The sequence below is a fragment of the Coffea eugenioides genome, chromosome 3 (assembly GCF_003713205.1).
Source record: "Coffea eugenioides isolate CCC68of chromosome 3, Ceug_1.0, whole genome shotgun sequence".
Taxonomy (NCBI): Eukaryota; Viridiplantae; Streptophyta; class Magnoliopsida; order Gentianales; family Rubiaceae; genus Coffea; species Coffea eugenioides.
In genome coordinates this window covers 33,335,053-33,363,052 of record NC_040037.1, presented here as the reverse complement: position 1 = coordinate 33,363,052, position 28,000 = coordinate 33,335,053, and the positions used below count along the sequence as shown (strand labels likewise).

The following is a 28,000-nucleotide window of genomic DNA, read 5'->3' as shown; positions in this document are numbered from 1 at the left end:
GGTTCGTGATCGGGTTTCCGGGATCTTGGCTGATGCTACTAGACTGGTAGATGAGGTGATGGATGTAGTCCAGAGCCCTGATCAGGAGGAGGATCCTGAGGAGGAGATTTCGCTTGGTAGTCCTACTATGGACTAGGTCTCTAGTGATTGACTCTTTTGATTGATTGGTGTAGCTAGGATTAGCAGGGGTGATGCTAAATGCTGAGGTCATTGTATTTTGCATGACTGTGTGACCGACTTTTGTGGCACTTGCTTTTACTTTAGTCTTCAGTGACTAAAAGTACTCTTGTAGCACTTGCGTGCTATATTTTTGTGATCTTTCCCATGACTTGCTAATTGTATGAACTTGAAGTGTTAGTGAATGTAAATTATTGTTATTTCCGATGTTTTCGTGATTGGTTCTTGTTTTTACTTTTTCTTGCATAATTGATTTGTTTCTTGCACTAGGCACGCCTAGGATAATAGAAGGACTAAGGAGTAGTTGAGGCCGTGGGCGAGGGACTAGACAGGCCCAACCTCATGGGGATGAACAGGGATCGGCAACTGGACCGACCCAGGGATAGAAAAATGTAGAGGAAAATCAAGTGGCTACTGCCATTAATTGAATGACTGATATCCTAGAACGTTTAGCGGAAAGACATGGTCCTGGACCACTTAACCAACCTGGGGGACAGGATAGAGGAGAGGATAGAGCCTTAGAAAGGTTTTTGAAGTTTAATCCGCCTAAGTTTATTGGTGAAACCGATCCTGAGATAGCAGAGAATTGGTTGGAGAGAATGATCAATATATTTGCCACATTAGACTATACCAATGATAGGCGAGTGAATTTTACTGCATTCCAATTTGAGGGAGTGGCACGTGCGTGGTAGGATCTGATAAAGGGAAAGTGGGAGACAGCTCAAACCCCTTGGACTTGGGAGAATTTCACGAGGGAATTTAATGAGAAATTTCTTCCGCCCTTAATCCAAGAGAAAAGGGAGGATGAATTCATCAAGTTAAAACAAAGGACCCTTAGTGTAGCGAAATATGAAGGGAAGTTCACTAAGTTTTCCAAGTATGCCTCTAAGTTGGTAATTAATGAGCGAAAACGGATAAGACGGTTTGTACAGGGATTTAATGTGAAAATCCAGGAGGGCATAGCCGCAGCCCAAATCTCTACTTTTACTGAGACCCTCGAGAAAGCTCAAAGGGTTGAGAGTGCAAGAATGCAAGTAAGGGACTTTCACAATTGGAAGAGGAACTTTTCTAGTCGTACTTCTGGACAGACTAGTAAGAATACTCAGCCTTCCAAAAATGGAAGAGGAATGGGAGGAATAAGGACTATTGGAGCTAGGGTATCTTTATCCAAAGGAGGTCGTAGTGGTTCGATTCAAGCTAAGGGAGTGTCTTCTAGTGGTTCAGCCGTGACTCCTCAAGTTACTTGTGGGTACTGTGGTAAACCCAACCATTCTGAGAATGACTGCTGGAGGAAGTCAAGAAAATGTCTGGTTTGTGGGAGTGTCGAACACCAACTCGCAGGTTGTCCAAAGGCACCAAAATTAGGAGGTAACCCTCAGAGGTCAGAAAAGTCAACTTCTAAGCAAACCAGTGCTGGAGGGAGCCGACCTAAGGTACCAGCTAGGGTTTATGCACTGGATCATCAACAGATACCTGATGCGACTGAGGTGGTTGAAGGTACGATTCCTGTCTTCCATCGTTTAGCTAAGATTTTAATTGATCCGGATGCGACACATTCTTTTGTAAACCCTAATTTCATGAGCAGAATAGATTTGAAACCAATTAAGTTACCTTATGACTTGGAGGTTAAAATGCCTACTGGGGACCAAAGTCTAATCGCTAACTTGGTGTATAGAGATTGTGAAATCTGGATTAGAGAACAGAAATTATTGGCCGATTTGATAGGTTTAGCAATTAAGGGGTATGATGTGATCCTAGAAATGGACTGGTTAGCCTGTTACAATGCCCAATTGAACTGTAAGACAAAAATAGTAGAATTGTGCATTCCGGGAGAGGCAACCTTGAAATTGGATGTAAGGGGTAGATTAGCCTCATATGCACTTATCTCAGGAATCCGAGCTAGGAAAATGTTAAGTAAAGGAGTTCAGGGATATTTGGCTTTTCTAATAACACTCCTAGTGATAAAGTGAGATTGGAGGATACGCCTGTGGTAAAGGATTATCCGGATATTTTTCCTGAAGAGTTAGAGTCTTTATCCCCGGAAAGGGACATAGCTTTTAAGATTGATCTGATTTTGGGAGTAGCACCTATCTCTAAGACACCATATCGGATGGCTCCAGCTGAATTGAAGGAATTGAAATTACAATTACAGGACTTGTTGGAACGGAGCTTTATAAAAGAGAGTGATTCACCGTGGGGAGCTCTAGTCTTATTCGTTAAGAAGAAAGATGGGAGTTTAAGGTTGTGTATAGACTACCGAGACTTGAATGATGTTACTATTAAGAATAAGTACCTATTGCCCCACATCGATGAATTGTTTGACAAATTACAAGGGGCGGTAGTATTCTCGAAATTGGATTTGAGACAGGGTTACTATCAATTGAGGATTTTGGAGAAAGATGTACCTAAAACTACTTTCAACTCAAGGTATGGACACTTTGAATTTGCCGTGATGCCATTGGGTTAACAAATGCACCTGCTGCTTTTATGGATTTGATGCACAGGGTCTTTAAGCCTTATGTAGACCAATTTGTGGTAGTGTTTATTGATAATATTTTGGTGTGCTCTAAGAATGTGAAAGATCACGAGAAACACTTGAGAATTGTTTTGCAAACTTTGAGGGAACACCAATTGTATGCTAAATTTAGCAAGTGTGAATTTTGGTTAAAAGAAGTGACTTTCTTGGAACACATAATTTCTAAGGATGGGATTAAAGTGGATCCAGCCAAAGTTGAAGCTGTTTCAAAGTAGAAATGACCGGAAAACCCTACTGTAGTTCGAAGTTTCATAGGACTAGCAGGGTATTATCGGAAATTTATTCAAAATTTTTCTAGAATTGCTGGACCCATGACTGAGTTGACCAAGAAAAGTGAAAAGTTTATATGGAGTCCTAAGTGTGAAGAGAGTTTCCAAGAGTTGAAAAGACGTTTGACAAGAGCGCCTGTGTTAACTTTACCGAATGGAAAAGACAGTTTTGTAGTCTACACAGATGCTTCTAAGGAAGGATTGGGATGTATTTTAATGTAAAATTACAAGATGATAGCATATGCCTTTAGGAAATTGAAACCGCTTGAAGGAAATTACCCGACTCATGATTTGGAGTTAGCGGCGGTAGTATTTGCTTTAAAGAATTGGAGGCATTATCTGTATGGAGTGATATTCGAGGTTTTTACTGACCACAAAAGTCTTAAGTATTTGTTTTCTCAAAAAGAGCTGAATTTGAGGCAACGTAGGTGGATGGAATTTTTCGAAAACTATGATTGCACGATAAAGTACCATCCAAGAAAGGCCAATGTGATGGCCGATGCTTTGAGTCATCAAGTACAAGTGGCCGGATTGATGATTAAAGAATTACACTTGTTAGAAGAAGTTAGTTATTGGAATTCTAGACTTGAGTCGAGGAAATATTGTAATGAATTCCACTTTGTTGGAACGTATTAAAGAGACTCAAGAAAAGGACCCTAAAGTGCAAAAGTGGGTGGAGAAAGTCAAAAAGGGAGAAAAGTCAGATTTTACCTTGGGATTGAATGGTATATTGAAGTTTCGGAATCGGATAGTAGTGCCAAAGGATGAAGGGCTTAAGAAGGAAATTTTAGCAGAGGCACATCGATCGAAATTTACGATACACTCGGGAGGGAATAAAATGTACCAAGACTTGAAGAGCTTGTATTGGTGGGAGAGCATGAAGAAGGAAATTGCTCAATTTGTCCAGACTTGTTTGACTTGTCAACAAGTAAAAGCCAAACATCAGAAACCATCGGGACTTTTGCAACCTTTGGAGATACCCGAGTGGAAATGAAAAAATATCACTATGAATTTTGTATCAGGTTTACCAAGGACACAAAAAGGCCATGATGCTATTTGGGTGATAGTGGATAGACTGACCAAATTGGCTCATTTTCTGCCGATCAATATGAAATACCCATTGGAGAAGTTAGCTAAGTTGTACTTGGATAACATTATCAGGTTACATGGAATACCTGTAAGTATTGTGTCCGATAGAGATTCAAGATTTATTTCGAGATTCTGACAAAAGATGCAAGAGGTGTTGGGGACTAAATTGAACTTTAGTACCACATATCATCCTCAGACCGATGGACAGTCTGAGAGGACAATTCAAACCCTTAAGAATATATTGAGAATTTGTGTTTTGGATTTTGGGGAGAGTTGGAGTAAGTTTTTGACTTTGGTGGAATTTGCCTACAACAATAGCTTCCACTTTTCTATTCGAATGGCTTCGTATGAAGCACTTTATGGTCAGAAGTAGATCTCTGATTTGTTGGGATGAAGTAGGTGAACGAAAAGTCTTAGACCCGACTACAGTGCCTTGGATTGAGGAGGCTATGAAATTGATACGTCAGAGAATTCAAACCGCACAAAGTCGTCAAAAGAGCTATGCAGATAACCGAAGAAAGGATTTAGAGTTTGCGGTTGGAGATCTCGTATTTCTTAAGATTACACCTCTGAAAGAAAGTTTAATGTTTGGAAAAGGAAAGAAGTTACAACCGAGGCTTGTAGGACCTTATAAAGTTATCCAATGCGTGGGAAAGGTAGCGTATAAGTTGGAATTGCCACCGAGTTTGTCTCGGATTCATAATGTTTTCCACGTGTCCATGCTTAAGAAGTATCATCTAGACCCTTCACATATTTTATGACCGGAAAGTATTGATATTGATGAGACCTTGACCTATGAGGAGAAACCGATAAAGCTTCTGGATAGGAAGGTGAGAGAATTGAGGAATAAACGGATACCGTTAGTAAAAGTTCTTTGGAGGAACCACGGGCTAGAGGAAGCGACCTGGGAGGTTGAAAAAGCAATTCGAGAAAAGTATCCAGACCTGTTCACAGATCAAGGTAAATGTCGAGGACGAAATTCTCTTAAGGGAGAGAGGATGTGAGGACTCGGAAAATTTGTTTATTTTAAACTCCTAATTCTAGCTCATTTAATTATTTATTTGGCCAATTGCCCCGAATATTATTTTCTAACCCTTTTAGACCTAATTACATGGATCTGTAGCTTAATTATATTTTTAAAGTAACTTGTTTCAAAAATTTAATTTTTGGAAGCTCGTTAAGTGAGAATAGTGAATGCGCGTTTGGAAGCAATAATCGATTTGAGAGTACAATGTGCCTGAAAAATTAGAGACTTGTACATTAGTCTTAAAATAGGTATTTTTATGTTTAAGTGTTCAAGTGTTAGATAATTATACTATCGTTATAAAAATTTCTTGAAAATTCCACTTTATCGCGCACAAATCGGAAGTACGTGTTTTTACGCGCGCGATTAATTGAGGGACTTTAGACCTTTATTTTTAGACCATTAAGAGTGAATAATAACAGTATGAATGTAAGTGCATTAGAGGTTTAGTGCACTAGTGCAACAAACTCGAGGGGAATCGAGCACAAAACGCGCGCGTGCGCGCGGGAGAATGAGTTGACTTTTGAATTAATTAGAGCCACACATTTTAGCTTCTCTTGGAAGTTTCATTAGAGCCCAAAACACTCTCTTTTCTGCTCCATTCCAGCTGTGCATATCAAGAAGAAAAGAACCAAATTTCTCCTTCAAGTTCTTCTTCATTTCATCACTAAATTTCCACCAAATCACCTCAAACTTTAACCACACTTTGCAATCCACTTGGAGAGCAACTCAAGCTACAAAAAGAGCTTCAAATCCACGGTTTTTCTTGAGCAAGGAGGATCGAAATTTCTGCCTTAATCATCTAAGAAAATAAGTGACGATTAACCTTGCAAATCTTGACTTATGGAAGTTGTTTAGCACTTATGAGTTCATAATTTCTTATGGGTAGCTTTAAATCGTTGAAAAATTGGTGAGTGGGCTCTATGAATTCCCACTATGGCTTGATGGACTGATTTTGTGAGTTTTGATGTTAATAATGTTGGATTAGTGCTTAAATTAGTAGAAATGAGTGATATTATGAATGAAAGCTCAAAGGAAGTGAAGTGGAGAATTTTTCCATTTCTGCCCCTGTGAATGCCGTGACCTTTAGAACATTTTTTTGAAGTCCTATTGACTTGTTTATGATATATATATGTTGTATGGGTTGTGTGGAAGGTTTCCACAAAACATTACGTGATTTGGTTCGCCAAATGTGGTGATTTCGAAAGTTCATTCAAAACTGGAATTTTTTCCGTATTGCACTGGTAGTATTTTTCAAACAGCTATAACTTTTTGCTCCGATGTCGAAATCGAGTTCTGTTTCTAGCAATAGAAACTATACATTCCTAGATTTCCAACGGTATAAAATGTACATATTGATTCCACCTGAGTAATCCATACCAATCGTTTGAACGTGGCTGTCCTATTTTGCTAATTCACTGGAAGCTCTGTTTTGAGCAACGAATTGATGCTCAAAAGTGAGCTAGTTGTGGACAGATTTTGAAAATGATTTCTTCTGAGAAATTGTAGCTTTATGAATTTAGTTTTCAATTCTACCAACCACACTCAATTCCAAGTTGAATTGAGTGAGTTGTGGCCGAAGTTCGAAACTGATTCAGGGATTGAAAACCCTCTTTTGGCTAGTTGATGCCTTAACCTTGATTGGGACTTGTTGTTTTCGAAATTCTTGGTATTAATTACCTACCAAACACATCTTAGATGCTTCTTAGACAATGTCTATACAAATGAACCATATTTAAGATGTCTTCATTGGCCAAACGTTTGTGAAAAGGAAAACTCAAATACAATGCAAATTTGCCTTAGAAATTTGGAAACTTTAGTGATTTGGTTAACCAACTTTCCGTATGTATTTTTCCATGAAATCTGACAGAGGAATAGCCCTTATATGGTAGTATAATACTGCTAATTTTGGTGCCATTCCAAGTCTGTTTCGATGTTCAACCAAAGTCCCAACGTTCGTGAATTAAATCTAGAATTTAGCCTAACGGTCTCACTTTTCAGTAATTTTGAGCCGCCATATCTTGGTGCTCAAAACTCCAATTCTTGTTCTGCTTGTTTTGTTTTAAACTTTGATTGTAACTCTAATTGAATTTCAAATTTGAGAGGCTAGTTCAAATTCTGTGAATTTTTTTGAATTTCCAAAGTTGGCGAAAAACCAACTCCGAAACTGCCTTGATAGCCTAAAACAGTAATTTTGAGCCAAATTTTGAATGTCTTTCATTTGGAACCATGGAAAAGCGTCTTCTAGGAACTTTTAATACTTTGGAAGGAGCAACGATACCAAGTTTTCCAATTTTGTACTTGTAAAGAGTGAGATGCGATTTTTCAAAGATCTCGTATCAAAGCTGAAATTTTCGAAACTTAAGGAAATGGAGTCTTTCGAATTCTCCTTTTCCCTTCGATATCACATGATCGTTTTACACTTGAATTTAGAAATGAAAATCAAATTTATCCTGTGTTTTAAAATCCCGCATTTGAGTCTCGATTTATGAGTAAATAAGGCTCATTTTCATGAGATTTTCTTAGATTGTACTCTAGTACAATCTTCTTTGATAATTGGGGTTATGAACGATAGATTATTATTAATTGTTCAGGCGCTCAAGAGGACCTTCAAGAGGATCTCACAGGATACGCCTAACTTATCGCTTGTATTTGCTACTTGAGTCACTCGGTGAGTGTCAAGTGTGTGAAAACGTGTTAATTGCTTTGAAAATAGAATATTTTGAAAATGCTGAGTTGAGTGTGTACTTTATCACACTCGTTCTCATTTAAGTGAAGTGTACTTGAATTTCGTGACATGAAATACTTGAATTGCTTGAAGTGACTTGTTAAATGAATTTAAGTAAAGTATTTAAGTGATTAATTATGCTATGGCTGCATAAGTCGATGGGAGTGAATCTCTTCGACTCTTAAGTGTTAAGTGGGGGACGCCCAAATCTCACTGGCTAACCCTGAACTTGAGCCAATATGGGCTTGGTCGGGCTCCTTGGCGAACCATGAGAAAATAAAATATTGATCTATTAAGAGATCTTGCTTGGCATACTCGAGCAGTATCGCCTCAAACAAAAGACAGGCGGGCCCGATACAGGGGTATGTAAGGTGAAAGGGGACATGATAAGTGAAGTTCTACGGACTAAACCTACCCGATTGATGGAGTGTCAACTCGTGGAGGTTCGTGATTGCGCAAGTGGAAAATAGCTCCTGAGAGCTCCTATATTCTTGAATTGTTTCTGTTTACTTTTCTCGCTTGAATTGTTATTTATTGAAATATTATTGCTCTACTTGTTAAATTGAGATTGTTACTTGAACAATGTGCCTGCATGTGTGTTCTTGACCTCACGAGTGTTTTGCTCACCCTATAGTTTTGTTTTCCTTAACAGGAAAGGATCGGAAGTGAACCTCGGAGAAACCCCTTTTGAATGTACTTTTGTGTTAGGGTTTTCAATGTACTTGGCTAGACTCTGGATTATTACATATTTTGGGATTTGATGTAACCTTTGTGAACTTGATGTAAGGATTGGACACTTGATGTATTTTGGAACTCGTGATGTAAGTTTGAATGTTATTTATGGGAGTGACCTTCCTTTCTTACTTATATCATCGTGATGGCTGGTATTTTCATTAAGTTTGAATGGGATTTGTCTTGAGTCTTGGCGAGAGTTGGGCAAGCGTCCCGCGGATACCCTTTGGTTCGTCTTAGAGAGAAGTGGGGGCGTCACATTTTGAACAAATTTCCAAACTCTTGGAAGATCGTTAGGTGAACTAGTGTCTCTGTCACTATCTTCCCTTGCTGGACTGTCTTGAGTTTCATCTTCCTTTGAATCATTTTCTGGTGAAGCAATGCCTTGGTCAGTGATTGTGAGTTTCTTTAGTTCTTCTTGAATACCTGCATCATCATCTTCACCACTACTTATGAAAATGTCACCATTAGATTCATCAAAAGTGATATGTATAGCTTCATCTATAACCAAAGTCCTTCGATTGTAGACTCTAAAACCTTTCTTATTCTCACAATATCCCAAGAAAATTCCCTCATCAGATTTTTTATCAAACTTTTCGAGATGTTCCTTGATGTTTAAAATAAAGCATTTGCAACCAAAAACTTTAAAGTATCCAACTACAGGCTTTTTATCAAACATCAACTCATAGGAGGTTTTGTTCAAAATTGGTCTTAAAAGAACTCTATTCATGGTATAGCAAGCTATATTTATAACTTTAGCCCAAAAGTATTTTGGTAAATTACACTCACTAAGCATGGTTCTAGTAGTCTCTTAAAGAGTTCTATTCTTTCTTTCAACAATCCCATTTTGTTGGGGAACTCTTGCAATTGAAAATTCATGAGTAATACCATTGTTGTTGTAAAATTCTGGAAAGCCACAAAAATGAAATTCTGAGCCATTGTCACTTCTGATTTTGATGATTTTCAATCCAATCAGATTCTGAACTTTTGCAAATAGTGAAACAAAGTTTTTGAAAATATCATCTTTGTGTGCAAGAAACATCACCCAAGTGTATCTAGAATAATCATCAACAACAATAAAGCAAAATCTTTTGCCACCTAAGTTGGTAGTTTGTGTAGGACCAATAAATCAAAATGTAAAAGTTCTAGAGGCTTTGTAGTAGAAACACATTTCTTGGGTTTAAAAGACATTTTGACTTGTTTTCCAAATTGGCAAGCATCACAAATTCTGTCCTTTTCAAATTTGATCTTTGGCAGCCCTGTAACAAGATTTTTTTTGGAAATTTCTTTTAGCAGATCCATATTGAAATGGCAGAGCCTTCTATGCCACAGCTAGGGGTCCTCATTTGCTACTTTGAGACAACTAAGGCTAGAGGAATCAACTTTTTCAAGAATAACTACATAAATGTCATTTACTCTTTTTTCTTTGAAAATAGTGTTGAACTTTGAGTCAAGAACAAGGCATTCATGTTTTTTAAATAACACAAACAGATTGCTCTCACACAATTGACTAACACTTAACAAGTTATAGCTCAAATTGTCAACTAAAAGAATATTGTGAACAAAGGTTTGACCATTCTTACCAACACCACCAATTCCAACAGTTTTGGCTTTGTTATTGTGACGCCTCCACTTCTCCCTAAGGCGAACCAAAGGGTATCAGCAGAACGCCAGCCCAACTCTCGCCAGGACTCAAGTCAATTCCCGTTCAAACTTAATATATTACCAGCCATCATGACAAGGTAAGGTAAGAAAAATAAGTCGCTTCCATAAATAACATTCAAACTTACACTCCGAGTTCCAAGATACATCAAGATTCAAAAATTACATCAATTCCAAAAGTACAACCATCACGAGGTCTAGCCAAAATATATTTGAAACTCTAATACAGAAGTACATCAAAAGGAGTTTCTCCGAGTTCACTCCATGCCCATTCCTGTTAAGGAAAACAAATCTACAGGGTGAGCAAAACGCTTGTGAGGCCAAGAACACACATGCAAGTACATAATCCAAGTAGCAAGCCCAAATAATAGGTCAAATAATAAAGTGCAAGTAATTAGCAATTTCAATGGAATGTAAACAGAACCAATTCAAGGATATGGTAGCTCTCAGGAGCTAAGTTCCACTTGCTTTGTCAATGTTATGCATATACCTTCTCGCGATGACTCTCCGTCAACCGGGTCGGTATTTCAAATTCGTAGATCTCCACTTACTTCTCATGTCCGTCCACCGTACACCGCACCGGGCCCGCACGACATTTATAAGGCGATACTCCACGAGTATGCCAAGCGAGATCTCTCAATAGATCAAGTTTATCATGTAATTCTCATGGTTCATTGAGATTCCTGACCAAGCCCATGCCGGCTCGAGGCCCAAGGTCGGCCTATGAGTTTGGGCGTACCCCATGTACATTTGGGTGTAGAGAAGATTCACTCCAGCGACGTATGCAGCCATAGCATACTATTTCATGATATTCAAGCATTTGATATATCCAAGCATTTGACACATTTTCAAGCATTTGATACATTCCAGCATTTCAAACTTGAGTTATTCATTTCAAATGAGAACGAGTGCGATAAAATGAACACTCGGCTCCATTTTCAAAATCTCAAGTCATGGATAACAAGTAAGCATGTATCAAGTTCACAGGAGTTCAAGTAATCATGCACTTGACACTCACCAGGTAAACTAGAAGTAAGGCCCTCTTGAGGGTTTAAGCGTCCATTGTAGGATCCTCTTGAAGGTCCTCTTGTGTGCCTGAGCAATTAATAATAAACTATTACTTATAACCCCCAATTATCATAGAAGATCGTACGTTTATACAATCTAGAAGATAGCATGAAGAAGAGCCTAGATTTTTCCTTGTAAATCGAGGCTTAAAAGTGGGGTTCAAAACTCAAGTAAAAATCTGATTTTTAACTTTAAAATCATTGGACGGAAACGAGTAGGTATGAAATCATGCAATTAAATTTTCAAACGATTGATCGAAAACGAAATGAAACTGTGCCACGTCACAATCCGGCCGGATTCAAGGCAGTGAAGAACTCAATTTTTTTTTCAAATCTCACCATCAATCCGGCCAACTATCCGGCCAAGAACTGGCCAGATACACGGCCGAATTCTATGAAATAGTTTCCCGCACGGATTCTTTTCAAAATGGCCAAAATTCATGAATTTTAGGGTATTCTTTGAAAAAACATAACTCGCTTTCTGAAAGTCCAAAATTAGAAAATTTGGTATTGTTGGAAACTAGTTCCAAAGTACTAAAAGTTCCTAGAAGACATTTCTTCAAGATTCCAAATGGAAGACATTCAAAATTTGGCTCAAAGTTGCTGTTTTGGAAAGTCAAGACAAATTTGGGTTGGTTTTTGGCCAACTTTGAAAATTCGGCAAAAATTCTACAATGTGAACTAGCCTTTGAAATTTGAAACACAATTGGAGTTACAAGCAAAGTTTAAAAGAAAACTAGTGGAACAAGAATTGGAGTTTTGAGCACCAATATATAGTAGTTCAAAGTTGCTGAAAATTTGATACAATTAGGCAAATTTCCAGGTTTAAAGAACCAACTTTGGAATTTTGTTCGAATATTGAAATGGACTCAGAATGGTACCAAAATTAGCAGTATTATACTACCATATAAGGGCAATTTCTCTGTAAAATTTCATTGAAAAATACGCATGGAAAGTTGGTTAACAAAACCACTAAAGTTCTAAGACATTCCAAGGCAAATCTGGCTTGGACTTCCGTTTTTTCGTTTTCAAGCATTTGCCCAAGGAAATTTCATCAAACATGGTTCATTGGTGTAGACAAGGTCTACAAAACTTCCAAGATGTGTTTGGTAGGTGATTTACACCAAAACATTCAAATAGCAAGTCCCAAATCAAGATTGGTTACAATCTGTCCAAAATGAGGATTTTCACCTACAGAGTTGGTTTCGAAATCTGGTCATAAATTACTCAATTCAACTCACAATTGAACATGGTTGGTGGCGTTGAAAACTAGATTCACAAAGATACAATTTCATAGAAGAAATTGTTTCCAAAATCTGTCCACAGCTAGCTCATTTTTGAGCATCAACTCGCTATTCAAAACAGGGTTCCCAGTGTAAACGAGAAACAGGACAGTCATGTTCAAATGATTGGTATGGACTACTCAGGTGGAATCAGAACATGAATTTTATACCGTTGGAAAGCTTGGAATGTGTCGTTTCCAGTGCCACAAACAGCACTCGATTTTGATATCGGAGCAAAAGGTTATAGCCAAAACAATAACACTGCCAAAGCAGTTGTGGGAAAAATTTCCAGTTTTGCTGGTTCCCGAAAACACATCATTTGGCTAACCAAATCACATTATTTTTTGACGAAACTTTCTACTCAACTCATACAACATATATATATCATAACTAAGTCATTAGAACCACGAAAAATCACTCTAAAGGTCACGGACAACACAGGGGCAGAAATGAAAAATTTTCACCTTCACTCCCCTTTGAACTTCCATCCATAATATCACTCATTTCCAATAATTTAAGCACTAAACCAACATTAATATCATCAACACATAACAAATCAGTCCATCCAACCATAGTGGGAGTTCATAGAGCTCACACAACATTTTCCAACATAAATAAGGCTACCCACATGCATGCATGAACTAATAAATGCTATATTACTTCCATAAGACAAGATTTGAGTAGTAGATCATCACTTACTTTCTTAGATGAACCAAGCAGAAATTTTTGGTCCTAAGATGCTCAAGAAAACTGTGGAAAGCAGCCCCTTTTCGTAGCTTGAGTGGTTCACCAAGTGATTAGGTAAGTGTGGTTAAAGTTTGGTGTAATTTGGTGAAGATTTAATGGTGAAATGAAGGAGAATTTGGAACTGTTTTTCTTCCTCCTTGGCCGACTATTTGGAGCAAGAGAGAGAGTGTAAAATCTGGTGTAGTTAGCTTCTAAAGGAAGCTTGATGGTTGGGTGTTTTGTGCACAAAAGTCAACCGTGAATAGTGCGCGTACGCGCGCGTTTTACACTCGATTCTTCTCGGTTTTGTTTCACTAGTGCACTAAACCTCTAATGCACTTCCATTCATATTATTATTATTCACTCTTAATAGTCTAGAAATAAGGGTATAAGGTCCCTCAATTAATCGCGTACGTGAAAACGCGTACTTCCAATTTATACGCGATAAAGCGAAATTTTTAAGAAATTCTTATAACGATTGTATCACTAACTAATACTTGAATACTTGAGTATAAAATATCTATTTTAGCACTAATGTACAAGTCTCCAATTTTCCAAACTCACTGCACGCCCAAATCGGTTATGTTTCCAAACGCGCAATCACTATTCTCACTTAATAAACTTCCAAAAATTAAATTTTGAAACAAGTCACTTTAAAAATATAATTAAGTTATAGACCCATGTAATTAGGTCCAAAGAGGTTAGAAAATAATATTCGGAATAAATGGCCAAGTAAATAATTAAATGAGCTAGTAATAGGAGTTTAAAATAGGTAAATTTTTGTGAGTCCTCACATGAGTCGAGTATTAATTTCTCAATTAACCTTTTTTAATCTACCATTGATCATTCTTAACTCTCCAATATTAATAATACACCCCCGATTCAAGTATAGTCTCGAAAAACGTGCACTCATTGTTCCGAACTAAATGGATTTTCGAAAAGTGAATTTTTTCAACAAAATGCTTTAAAAATATGAATGAGGCATCGTTCCATATAAATGGATTTTAAATGGTCGAAATAAATAATTCGGAGAAAATAAGTAAATAAATATTTAAGTGAACTAGTAATATTCGATAAATAATAAAATTTTCGGGTCCTCATATCCTCCCCTCAAAATGAATTTCGTCCTCGAAATTCACACCTACGACAATATCATTCTCTTAATGGTTAAGTCTGCCAGATCAATCATTACCTTACATTTTTTTTTTCAACCCATGCTTCACAATTTCTATTCATTCAACTGGCAATCAAACCTTGTTTTTTCTCATTAGAAATTTTAATTTCCAGGTTATAGGACAACATAATCGGTCTTATGTCTACCTCACATAGGTAACGTCTTCATTCTTAATGCTACTATTACCGTCACTAATTCCAAATCATGAGTTGGCTACTTTCTCTCGTGATATATTAACTTTCTAGAGACATACACAATCGCCTCATCATGTATCGTTAGTATACATTCTAATCCATCCTTTAAAGCATCTGGATAAATCACAAAACTAGCTTCTCCGCTCGGTAGGACTAACACAAGCGCATCGGTTAAACACCTTTCACTTTTAAAATTCTTCCTCACATTTAAAATCCCAAATAACTTGCCAAGTCTTGTACTCTTAGAAAATTTCTTGATCAAACTAAAGGAAAGGTTCGACTACCTCCAAGAACTCCAAATTTCGGTAGGATTTTCTAGTCGTTTCCTCTTAAACAACTTTCACTGTAGTTGAGTCTATAACAATTCCTTCCTTAGATATTGTACAACCTAGAAAGGCTATTTCCTTCCAATCGAACTCACATTTATTGAACTTAACGAAAGTTGGCGCTCTCTAGAGGGTTGTAAAACTATCATCAGGTATTTTTTCATGATTTTTTTCCAAACCTTGGAGTTTACCGATATATCATCAATAAATGCCATCACAGATTAATCCAATTACGATTTAAAATCTTGATGCATTAAGGCAATAATTGCTGCTGGTGCATTAGTCAACCCAAAGGGCATAACTGAAAATTCAAGCATCCCCATCTTGAATTGGAAATGGTCTTAAGCACATCAGTTCCTAGGATTCCCGGTTGGTAGTAACTCTACTTTAAATCCCTTATTCACTGCTCCTAGCCCTTGATTATAATTCTCGTTTATGTGAGGCTACGGAGTATTTGTTCTTAATAGTCACATCGTTCAAGTCTCGATAATCTATATATATATATATATAGCCTCAAGCGTCCATTTCAAATATGATATCCGGTCCTTAATTGTTAGGCTCATTCAATCTATCAAATATTTCCTTTCACTAACCCAAATCTCACAACTTTTAATATCTCAATTGGCAATCAAACATTGGATCCCAACTTTAACACCAAGTTCTCGATTTGGTCACGATCCCTGGTCGCCTCCAAGACCTCAGGGTGGTCTATATTCTCAAGCACAATCTCGACCACGTCTAACACTGTTCGTATCTTATTATAAATCTAAAAGTGTGGGGCAAGATTTGAACATACATGTAAGTCATAAAACCAATCAAAAGTAGAGTAAAGTTTCATATATCATAAAAATCATAATAGGTACATCAAGTTGGAATAGGTTTATCAAACCATTTCAAAAGGGGAAAGGAAACAACAAGATTATAGCAAAACGTGGCGAGTTACCAAGATACAACATAACAAAAGACTTTCCCTTATACAAAAGATTAAACCTCCAAAAGTGCCAATCTAATCTAAGGTAAAGTTACAACCTCTATCTCTCGAGTGGAGTTATCCACCCCCACTCGAAAACTTCTAGCACTTAGACCCTTTTCTGACACTCGATTATTTTGTGGCGAATCTAGCTGGCCGCTAAGTATTTCCTCTTTTTAGATGCACTGGGGCAATTCGAAATCTTATGCACGATACTACCGCACCTCAGACACTTTCCTTGCTTTATCCAGCACTTGTCCTCAGTGTAGTTAATCTTGCCACAGTATCCACAATTTGCTTGAGAAGTGACGGCTTGACCAATTTGAGGATTTTCCTTGTATTCCTTCTCCAGTTCTACATTCTTACGTAGCAACTTAGTTTTCTCTGCATATTCCTGTTTCCACCGTCCTTCCCAGTAGTCAGCCAATTTCTTTTGAAATTCTACCTCATTTCAAAGAATGTTCATATCTTTACGCATTTCTTCCAAAGTTGTCATCTTACCAATTGACTTAAGTCAAATACTAACTTGTCAGGTAAATCGAAGGATCAAAATGAATAACTATTCATAATGGAAGCTCGAGCCGTATTACTCTTGCATTCTTTCACCTATAGGTTACCCCGGCATATAGATCTTAACTATTCTTTGCTTAATACGGGCAAGTTCTTAGGTTTCCACGAGATTACTATCATCATTTACGAACACAACAAGATACGGGGCCTTATTCCTTAATATGGAGGTTCCATGTCCTAGTTCACTTTCCAATACTTATCTACAAAGTCGTTCGGGAAGAAATCATAACCTCTTGCTCTCACTAGTGCCTTATTGTATCCTTTCAAATCAATCTTACTATTTCGAATCTAGGTTCTCCGTGAAGCCTAGAAAGGCGAACTTCAAGAATCATTCCATTTTCACGTCTCTCTTGGTCCCTAGGGTAGTTGATTGGTTTATAGCTTTAGTGCTCAACTAATCGTGCTAGGGCATCAATCGTCTGGTTAATAGTAATAGCTACGCGATTGTTTTCCTTCATTTCTAGGGTTTTGGTTCAGTCTAACAGTCGCTCTATAATCGACCCCTTGAGTTTGGAGTTGCTTAACCCTCGCCCTCGATCTTTTTTCACTCCTTTGGCCACCCATAAATTTAACATGTTTAAAGGCATGACATAAAGTGAGTGCACATAAACGAAATTTGAAAAATAACACCTTTTCATGCCAAACAAATACAAGAATAAAAGGGAAGACACCGAAATAATCGCAAATATGTACAACCCAATCATGGATTTGAAATCATAAAGCAGTAAAGTCAAATATGTCATGAGTAACATTTAATTGCCTCAAAAGGTAGGAAACATAGTGAAACAAGATACAAAATGCAATAGCCTTTAAGCGAGCGCCACCCCGTCTATCTTTGACAAAACTATTAAAATAGTTTAAATCACTAGCTTAGTGATTGGCGGAGCCAAAAGTCTTCACTTCCTCCGTAGGATCATTTTCATTTCCAACACTAGAAGTTTTAGCTCTCATGTCCCTTATCGAATATCTTGTCATTCTCCACTTGTTCAACCAAGGTAACACACCCAACCATCGACTTATTCATCCTGTCTTTAATTTCGGGCACTACCCTAACAAATCGGGTCTTAGCTTTTTTTTTTTTTTAAAGTTTCTCACAAGGAGCCTTTGTCTTCCTCGCTCCGTAAGTATATCAATCTCCACTTCAGGAATTCTAGTAGTCTAGGCATCCGCAATTGCTCTCAATTCTCGATTATCCCCTCGAATCACCATAATTTCCTCGGATAGCCACTTTTAATGATCGACCACTATTAACACCCCATTATTTGGGCGTGAGTAAGTCCTTTGAAAATCACATGAAGTCCTAGTTCTGCGAATTGGATTATCTCTCCAATGCTCCCTTAGGTCTTTCTCGATAATGGACCACCGGAAGGCATCCCGAGACAATTTAATATCACCCTTATCTCCCAAAACTTACCCTTAAAAGTAACAGCTCATGTAGGTCCAGATATATTCAATAAAATAGATCTGATCATTTCGTACTATCTCACATGTATCACACAATATCAAGACTCCTTATCATTCACTAATTCAAACCTAGGTTCTAATTTTCATTTTCACAAGCTGTCACTTAACTTCCCAACCAGTTCCACAGTTCGGCATCCTAAACTTTTAAACCTAGGATACACTACAGAGATCTAAAGCCTAAATTCCGATACCAACTGTGACGCCCCCACTTCTCCCTAAGGCGAACCAAAGGGTATCAGTGGAACGCCTGCCCAGTTCTCGCCAGGACTCAAGTCAATTCCCGTTCAAGTTTAATATATTACCAGCCATCAGGACAAGGTAAGGTAAGAAAGATAAGTCACTTCCATAAATAGCATTCAAACTTATACCCCGAGTTCCAAGATACATCAAGATTCAAAAATTACATCAATTCCAAAAGTACAACCATCACGAGGTCTAGCCAAAATATATTTGAAACTCTAATACAGAAGTACATCAAACGGGGTTTCTCCGAGTTCACTCCATGCCCATTCTTGTTAAGGAAAACAAATCTACAGGGTGAGCAAAACGCTCGTGAGGCCAAGAACACACATGTAAGCACATAGTCCAAGTAGTAAGCCTAAATAACAGGTCAAATGATAAAGTGCCAGTAATTAGCAATTTCAATGGAATGTAAACAGAAACAATTCAAGGATATGGTAGCTCTCAGGAGCTAAGTTCCACTTGCTTTGCCAATGTTATGCGTATACCTTCCCGCAATGACTCTCCGTCAACCGGGTCGATATTTCAAATCCGTAGATCTCCACTTACTTCTCATGTCCGTTCACCGTACACCGCACCGGGCCCGCACGACATTTATAAGGTGATACTCCACAAGTATGCCAAGCAAGATCTCTCAATAGATCAAACTTATCATGTAATTCTCATGGTTCATCGAGGTTCTCAACCAAACCCATGCCGGCTCGAGTCCCAAGGTCGGCCTATGAGTTTGGGCATCCACCATGTACATTTGGGTGTCGAGGAGATTCACTCCAGCGACGTATGCAGCCATAGCATACTATTTCATGATATTCAAGCATTTGATATATCCCAAGCATTTGACATATTTTCAAGCATTTGATACATTCCAGCATTTCAAACTTGAGTTATTCATTTCAAATGAAAACGAGTGCTATAAAGTACACACTCGGCTCCATTTTCAAAATTTCAAGTCATGGATAACAAGTAAGCATGTATCAAGTTCACAGGAGTTCAAGTAATCATGCACTTGACACTCACCAAGTAAACAAGAAGTAAGGTCCTCTTGAGGGTTTAAGCGTCCACTGTAGGATCCTCTTGAAGGTCCTCTTGTGTGCCTAAATAATTAATAATAAACTATTACTTATAACCCCCAATTATCATAAAAGATCGTACGCTTGTACAATCTAGAAGATAGCGCGAAGATGAGTCTAGATTTTCCATGTAAATCGAGGCTTGAAAGTGGGGTTCAAAACTCAAGTAAAAATCTGATTTTTAACTTTAAAATTATTGGACGGAAACGAGTAGGTATGAAATCATGCAATTAAATTTTCAAATGATCGATCGAAGACGAAATGAAACTGTGCCACTTCACAATCCAGCCAAGATCTGGCCGGATTCAAGGCAGTGAAGAACTCAAATTTTTTTTTCAAATCTCACCGTCAATCCGGCCAACTATCATGCCAAGAATTGTCCGGATACACGGCCGAATTCTATGAAATAGTTTCCCGAGCGGATTCTTTTCAAAATGGCCAAAATTCTTGAATTTTAGGGCATTTTTTGAAAAATCATAACTCGCTTTTTGAAAGTCCAAAATTGGAAAATTTGGTACTGTTGCAAACTACTTCCAAAGTACTAAAAGTTCCTAGAAGATATTTCTTCAAGATTCCAAATCAAAGACATTCAAAATTTGGCTCAAAGTTGCAGTTTTGGAAAGTCAAGACAGATTTGGGTTGGTTTTGGCCAACTTTGAAAATTCGGCAAAAATTCTACAATGTGAACTAGCCTTTGAAATTTGAAACTCAATTGGAGTTACAAGCAAAGTTTAAAACAAACAAGTGGAACAAGAATCGGAGTTTTGAGCACCAAGATATAGTAGCTCAAAGTTGCTGAAAATTTGAGAAAATTAGGCAAATTTTCAGGTTTAAAGTACCAACTTTGGAATTTTGTTCGAATATCGAAATGGACTCAGAATGGTACCAAAATTAGCAGTATTACACTACCATATAAGGGCTATTTCTTTGTAAAATTTCATAGAAAAATATGCATGAAAATTCGGTTAACAAAACCACTAAAGTTCTAAGACGTTCCAAGGCAAATCTGCCTTGGACTTCCGTTTTTCCGTTTTCTAGCATTTGGCCAAGGAAATTTCCTCAAACATGGTTTATTGGTGTAGATAAGGTCTAATAAACTTCCAGGATGTGTTTGGTAGGTGATTTACACCAAAAGTTTCAAATAGCAAGTCCCAAATCAAGATTGGTTACAATCTGTCCAAAATGAGGGTTTTCGCCTACAAAGTCGGTTTCGAAATCTGATCATAAATTACTCAATTCAACTCAGAATTGAATATGGTTGGTGGAGTTGAAACCTAGATTCATAAAGCTACAATTTCATAGAAGAATCATTTCCAAAATCTGTCCACATCTAACTCATTTTTGAGCATCAACTCGCTGTTCAAAACAGGGTTCCCAGTGTAAACGAGAAACAGGACAGTCATGTTCAAACGATTGGTATGAACTACTCAGGTGGAATCAGAATGTACATTTTATACCGTTGGAAAGCTGAGAATGTCTAGTTTCCATTGCCATAAATATTACTCGATTTTTACGTCGGTACAAAAAGTTGTAGCCAAAACAATAACACTGCCAAAGCAGTTGCGGGAAAAATTTCCAGTTTTGCTGGTTTCCTAAAACACATCATTTGGCCAACCAAATCACGTTATTTTTTTATGAAACTTTCTACTCAACTCATACAACATATATACATCATAACCAAGTCATTAGAACCACGAAAAATCACTCTCAAGGTCACGGACAACACAGGGGCAGAAATGAAAAATTTTCACCTTTACTCCCCTTTGAACTTCCATCCATAATATCACTCATTTCCACTAATTTAAGTACTAAATCAACATTAATATCATCAAAACATAACAAATCAGTCCATCCAACCATAGTGGGAGTTCATAGAGCCCACACAACATTTTTCAACATAAATAAGGCTACCCACATGCATGCATGAGCTTATAAATACTATATTACTTCCATATGACAAGATTTGAGTAGTGGATCATCACTTACTTTCTTAGATGAACCAAGCAGAAATTTTTGGTCCTAAGATGCTCAAGAAAACTGTGAAAAGCAGCCCCTTTTTGTAGCTTGAGTGGTTCACCAAGTGATTAGCTAAGTGTGGTTAAAGATTGGTGTAATTTGGTGAAGATTTAATAATGAAATGAAGGAGAATTTGGAGCTATTTTTCTTCCTCCTTGGCCGACTGTTTGGAGCAAGAGAGTGAGTGTAAAATCTGGTGTAGTTAGCTTCTAAAGGAAGCTTGATGGTTGGGTGTTTTGTGCACAAAAGTCAACCGTGAATAGTACGCGTAGGCGCACGTTTTGCGCTCGATTCCTGTCGGTTTTGTTTCACTAGTGTACTAAATCTCTAATGCACTTCTTTTCATATTATTTTTATTCACTCTTAATAGTTTAGAAATAAAGGTCTAAGGTCCCTCAATTAATCGCGTATGCGAAAACGCGTACTTCCAATTTATACGCGATAAAGCGAAATTTTTAAGAAATTCTTATAACGATTGTATCACTAACTAATACTTGAATACTTAAGTATAAAATACCTATTTTAGCACTAATGTACAAGTCTCCAATTTTTCAAACTCACTGCACGCCCAAATCGGTTATTGTTTCCAAACGTGCAATCGCTATTCTCACTTAATGAGCTTCCAAAAATTAAATTTTGAAACAAGTCACTTTAAAAATATAATTAAGTTATAGACCCATATAATTAGGTCACAAGAAATTAGAAAATAATATTCAGAGTAAATGGCCAAATAAATAATTAAATGAGCTAGTAATAGGAGTTTAAAATAGGTAAATTTTTGTGAGTCCTCACAAGAGTCGAGCATTAATTCCTCAATTAACCTTTCTTAATTTACCATTGATCATTCTTAACTCTTCAATATTAATACACTCCCGATTCAAGTATAGTTTCGAAAAACGTGCACTCGTTGTTCCGAACTAAACGGATTTTCGAAAAGTGAATTTTTTCAACAAAATGCTTTAAAAATATGAAAGTGGCATCGTTCCATATAAATGAATTTTAAATTGTCAAAATAAATAATTCGGAGAAAATAGGTAAATAAATATTTAAGTGAGCTAGTAATATTCGACAAATAAGAAAATTTTCGAGTCCTCACAGTTATCATCTCCAAATGTTACCTTTCCACTTGCTTTTGGCTTGAGTTTGATGAACTGTGATGGATCATCAATCATATGTCTTGAGCACCCACTGTCTATGAACCACTTTGATTCCTTAACAATATTGACAGGTTCACCTACACAAAGATCCACAGAATAATATTTCGTACTCTTTATTTTTTGGGTTCTTGAGAGTTAGCATTATGTCTAACCATCCACATGCATCTCATGCCATTTCTCATATTTTTCCTAACATAACAATTGCTTTTTATGTTGCCAAATTGACAATAGAAGCTACACATAGTCAATGAATTATTCAAATGAACAGGTTTAATAAATCTGATTTGCCTTTTCCTATGGATAGGAAACTCATTTGCACTATGATTCAGTCTTTTCTGATGAGTACCAAAATGAGGTTTTGCGTCATTCCTTTGAAAATAGTTTTGTTTCTTATATTGAAGCATCTGACTAAAATCATCCATTCTTCTTTTCAAGCTAATTTGTTCATTCTTGAGCATGTCACAGAAGTTTGTTTTTCGATCAAGTTCAGCATGCAAATCATTTTCAATCCTTTTCAGGTTCTTGTCACGCCCCACTTTTTGAATGGTGTTGAATTGTGTGGTGTGTGGTGTGCAATGTGTGAACGTGTGCAAAATGAAAAGTAAAAGGCCATGGGACTTAGAATGCGACGATTTGGCCAAGTGAAGTTCAAAAGGGTTTTTTGTATCAAAAATGGAGTCGCCACTTGGTATAGAGTTAGGGTGTACCAAGTCACCCAAAAATGATTTTTTTTTTGAATAAAAAAGTAAATAAACCCTTTTTGAGAACTTTTGGGTCTACGTAACCAAAAGAGGGATCGGGGGTCACATTTGACGAAGGGGAAGGCAAGGATAAAAATCCAAGGCACCCCTTCGACCTAGCCAAGGCTAGTTGCGTGACTTGAACCAATTTTTCCTAATTTTTCTACCCAAGGTATGTATTTGCAATTTGGACAAAGACTAATGAATGAGAAATGCAATCCTAAATTCTACGATGTCTCTCGTGAGGTTCTTGGTCCCAAACCACATGAATTGTGGCGGCCAATAAAGGGAAACCTCATAGAGGTCGATTGATGCAAATGGTGACTCAAGTGCAAGTGTGCAAGTGTATGAAAAGATTCATGTATGAAATGGTGTAAAAAAACAAAGTGTTTGTGTGCGAATGTGTAAAGAAAGTGCATGTGTAAATTTGTATGAAAATCAAAGTGTTTGTGTGTGCAAATGAATGAAGATAGAATAGTACATATATAAGTGAAACTTGAATTTCATTTGTGAAGTAAAGTAAATAAAATATGGATTGAGAAATGTAAAAAAATGTGATTAAAAGAGTATGGAAGTAATAAAAATGAAAGTATGACCCTAGGGGAATACAACAAGTCGGGTACGGGGGTTGACTTCTAACTTTTCGACTTCGATTTTCCCTTTGATTAGAAGGCGAAACTAGCGTGCTAAGGCTATTGAGTAGCCACACTCGCTCGTTTCCCTTACCCAAGGGGGTTCTCAGGCAAATGGACCCTATAACTAGCATGAGATGCAAGTCCTAATGTGAAGGGGAAGGTGTTTGAGGAACATGCCAAATGATAAACTAAAGAAAAATGCGTGATATGTGGTGATCATGCACTTAATGAAAAAGGAAAAAAAAAAACCTATTGGGTCTAGCATTGGACTAGCCCTTTCTATGACATCCTACTATCATTAGATTAGTGAAAAAGATGAACCACAACTAGCGTTGGACTAGTGTGGTGACGTACATTCATTCATTCCATTCATATATACTACAAAAAGCGAGTAGACATGCGATTCACGTATAAGCACGTAGCACATAACACTTAACATGCTTGACTAAATGCAAAATCCTAATAAAGCGTTTAACGTATAACAAACACATAGGCATGCAACCATTACATTTGCTAATTAAAACAAAAGGGAAAGGGAAAATGGACCAAATTACTTGCTATGCCCTATCTATTACAAGCTAAGAGGTGTACACATACCCCATAAATGAAAATAAAAGAAAGATTAAAAATGAAATAAAAGTAAATAAATGAAAGGCATTAATAAACATTCAAGAAAACCAAGTAGGCATGCAATTTTCATTTAGCAAGTTGGATCACATAGGGAGATACACAAAAAAGATAAAAGAAAGTATACCGTCCCCTTTTGTGGTGCTAATAAGTTGGAAAAGGTTCTAAATTGAAGCTACAACCACTAAACAAAGGATTAATGCACCAATTTAATAGTAAATCAAACAACACAAATTCTTCAAAAACAAAAATTAAAGAACCACTAATAACTATGAAATTGAACCATTAGATCTCTTTAGATAATCAAACAAGTCCATATTCATCAAATGAAATTCCAAGTTAAAAGGGAAAGGAAACTCGAAGGACCCAATTGATTAATCTTTTCAATTGCTTAGGCCATGGTAGAATAAGAAGGGACTTGAGGGGTTAAAGAGCTATTATAAGAACTCTTTTCATGCAAAAACATGCAACCTACGAAGGAAACTTGTTTCTTTGGTATATAGAAGTCCTCCAAAACACACACTAAACCCCTCGGAATACAGATTTTCCATCAACAAGGGTGTCAAAAGAAAAAATGAAGAACCTTAACACCTCCTTAGGACCTTTTGAGAAGAAAATAGATGAAATAACATCAATAAAAAGTAGACTGCAATAGGTCCCTATTAAAATCAAGTTTGACCAATTCGCTACTGTGAGTCAAGTATCTTTCTCCACTACACTCAAAGGAAGCAGGTAATAACAGCAAAAACAAGAGACAAGGTGCAGCAAACATTTTTTCGGCAATTTACAAAATCCAGCTTTCAAACACAATCAAATCCAAACACGAGGCTTTAAACTAGGCGGCAAGCCATCATCCAAACAAATAGAAAGAAAAACTGAGCAAAATCCAGTGCAAACACAAATAAAGTACATTCAGCAAGTTGAAAAATCTGGAACATATAAAACTGATTTGGCAAGTTGAAATGCATTTTCCAGCAAGTGCTTGGGCATGAATCCGAATACTTTTTTTTTTGACCCAAAGACATGAACTCAACACTAAACTTTCCACTTCTTCCCTTCCACACAGAATTAAGCATACAAGCTCAGAAAACAACCATGGAAAGAAACAGTAAGAAAAAAAATGCAGCAATTTTATTTTGCGTGCAAACACTCCAACAAGCTCTATCAATATGTCATTTACAGACCAAATGCAAGGAATTTGCCCTCCATTACCATCGAATGTCCCCAAACATGAAATTTCTTATAGACGCAAGCAAAGCCAATGAACAAAACAGGAGCAATGAAGCGCAGCTTTTCTTATTTCAGACAAGACTTCCGGATATCATCTTAATAGTAATCGCATGCATGACCCTCTTAAAATATTCTAGAGTGAAATCAACAAGTGTGGAATATTTTACAGCTTGTCAAACTTTAAATGGAACAATTTGGAATCCCAAAATTCCTAAAGAAAACTGGAAAAATCTTTTCTTCTTCACTCGGCTATACTGGAAAAATTCCAGCAGTTTCATTTAACTATTTCCAGTTCAATCTCCCAACATATCAAGAATTTCACATCTATATAGCTTACAAGACTTAAGACACACATATTTCAGGCATTTCTAAACATCATTTCCAAAGAAAATTTCCAAAAACAAGCTGCAATTCCAGCTTTACTCCCTCGGCACAACAGAAATTTTTTCAGCACTTAGTTGGTCATAATCCAGTTTTTTTTCGGCCAAAGCCTTGTATTTGGCACTCAAATCCAGCATGCAACTCCTTAACTAATTAATTAACGTTTCTAGTTCAAAAATCAGATTCGGACAACAGCCACATTCATCCGAAAAAAAAACCAGAACTTCTGTTTGCTACCTTCGGATGAGCTTGCATCCGGCCAGATTGTTTTTCATTCTTATTTTTCTAGCATAACCGAACCAAGGGGCTGCATGCAGAGCTTAATTACCTTGTTCTTAATTAGTTAAACGCATGTATCAGCTCAAACTACTACAAAGAGACAGAATTAAATCTGCATTTTCCAAATCACTCCCACGGCAAATTCCAATTTCTTCCTAATCAGATTTTCTCATGCTTTGGTTTCATCATCCGAGACACAAACACTTCATGCATGACCATAATTCACTGCATCTACCACTAGTGAGCTAATCTAAAACCAGAATCTACCTCAGCTGGAAGCTTAGTTCGCGCGTCAAGATGCTGCGATTTGTTCTTCCCCCTCGGCTCGCTGATGGGCTTGGGATTTGGTTGATTTGCTTGGCTGTTGCAGGCGGTGGAGTTGATGAAGAAAGTGATGGCTCTCGGTCCCCTTCACCAGCTCGCAGGTGAGACGAAGAAAACAACAAGTCTCTCTCTCTTTCCCTCAAGCTTACGGACAGGGACAGAAACGGAAGGCTCGGTTCTCTCTTTCTTTTTGCTCTCGGTTCGTGGTCGAGGAGAAAATGGTAGTAGGGTGTTGTGATGGAGGGGAGCTAGTGTAATGAAAATGAATATTGTGGAGATGAGCCGGTAGTTTATAAGATGTGGTGCTGCAGTGGAGAAATGGATCCAGCGAGGATGAAGTGTTGAGATTGAAGCTTGCACGGTTATCTCCTCTCTCACGCACTCTCGGACAGAACAGGGAAGTTGCAGCTCACCACTCGCATGGCTCTCTCTCTGGTTCCCCTTGTCGATGATACCAAGGCAGGGAAATGTTGTTGTGAGCTGAGGTAGTGGAATGGAAAATGAGTGGCCCCAGTTAAGAGCTCAGCTCACACGATGGTTTGCTGCAACATTTTCCTCTCGGCTGGCTATGGAAGTAAAGTATGGCTGGCTGAGTTTGGTTTGCGTAGGCTAGCTGTGAAGTTGGTGGGTGTGGTTGAGCTCAGCTGGTGGAGGTCTTGGAAGTGCAGAGTGGTGTCCGATTCTCTCCCCTCAGCTCACGGACAGAACAGAAACGAAGAGCTCCCCGTTACCTTTCCTTCCTCTCGGCTGTAAGTGCAGCTCTCACTCACTTGCTCTCGGATGCTACAATGAAGATGAGGTGCAGTTGTGGTTTGATATGTGTAGTGGAATGAATGAAGTGGGTGCCGTGGTTATGGAGATGTTTGAATGTAGAGGTCGGTTGAGTGTTGAGTTGGTATTGAATTTTGATTGGCTGCATTGTGCGGTGCTGAAGCTGCTGTCCCGGGAGTTATTTGTGCAGAGCAGAAAGGAAGTTTCGGTTTATGGTTTGCAGAGCAGAAAGGAAGTTGCGATTTTTTTTTTTTTTTTTAAAATTAATTAATTAGTTAATTAAACAACAAAAATGATAATAATAAAACAAATAACCAAAACAAAATAATTAACATTTGATGAAAAATAAACTAGAACAATAAAGTGCAATTTCCACTTCTTTTCCATTTCCCATTTTCATCGTTTTTCTCTTTTTTTTCTTCTTTTTTTCAAAATAACTTAACAAAAATAAACAAAATGCCAAAAGATTGAATTTAGAAGACATAAAACATATTTTGTGGGCAATTTTATTTTTTTTCTTCTTTTCTCTCCTCTTTTCT

The 28,000-nt window shown here is 37.4% G+C and overlaps 1 protein-coding gene across 1 annotated transcript; it reads left to right on the top strand.

Moving 5' to 3' along the window:
- Window positions 1–605: 605 nt before the first annotated feature.
- On the top strand, window positions 606–27,443 carry LOC113766437. Its single transcript, XM_027310632.1, has 4 exons — window positions 606–858; window positions 970–1,674; window positions 26,737–26,791; window positions 27,299–27,443. The coding sequence occupies exons 1-4, from the start codon at window positions 606–608 to the stop codon at window positions 27,441–27,443; spliced, it is 1,158 nt and encodes a 385-aa protein (XP_027166433.1).
- The last annotated feature ends 557 nt before the right edge of the window (window positions 27,444–28,000 follow it).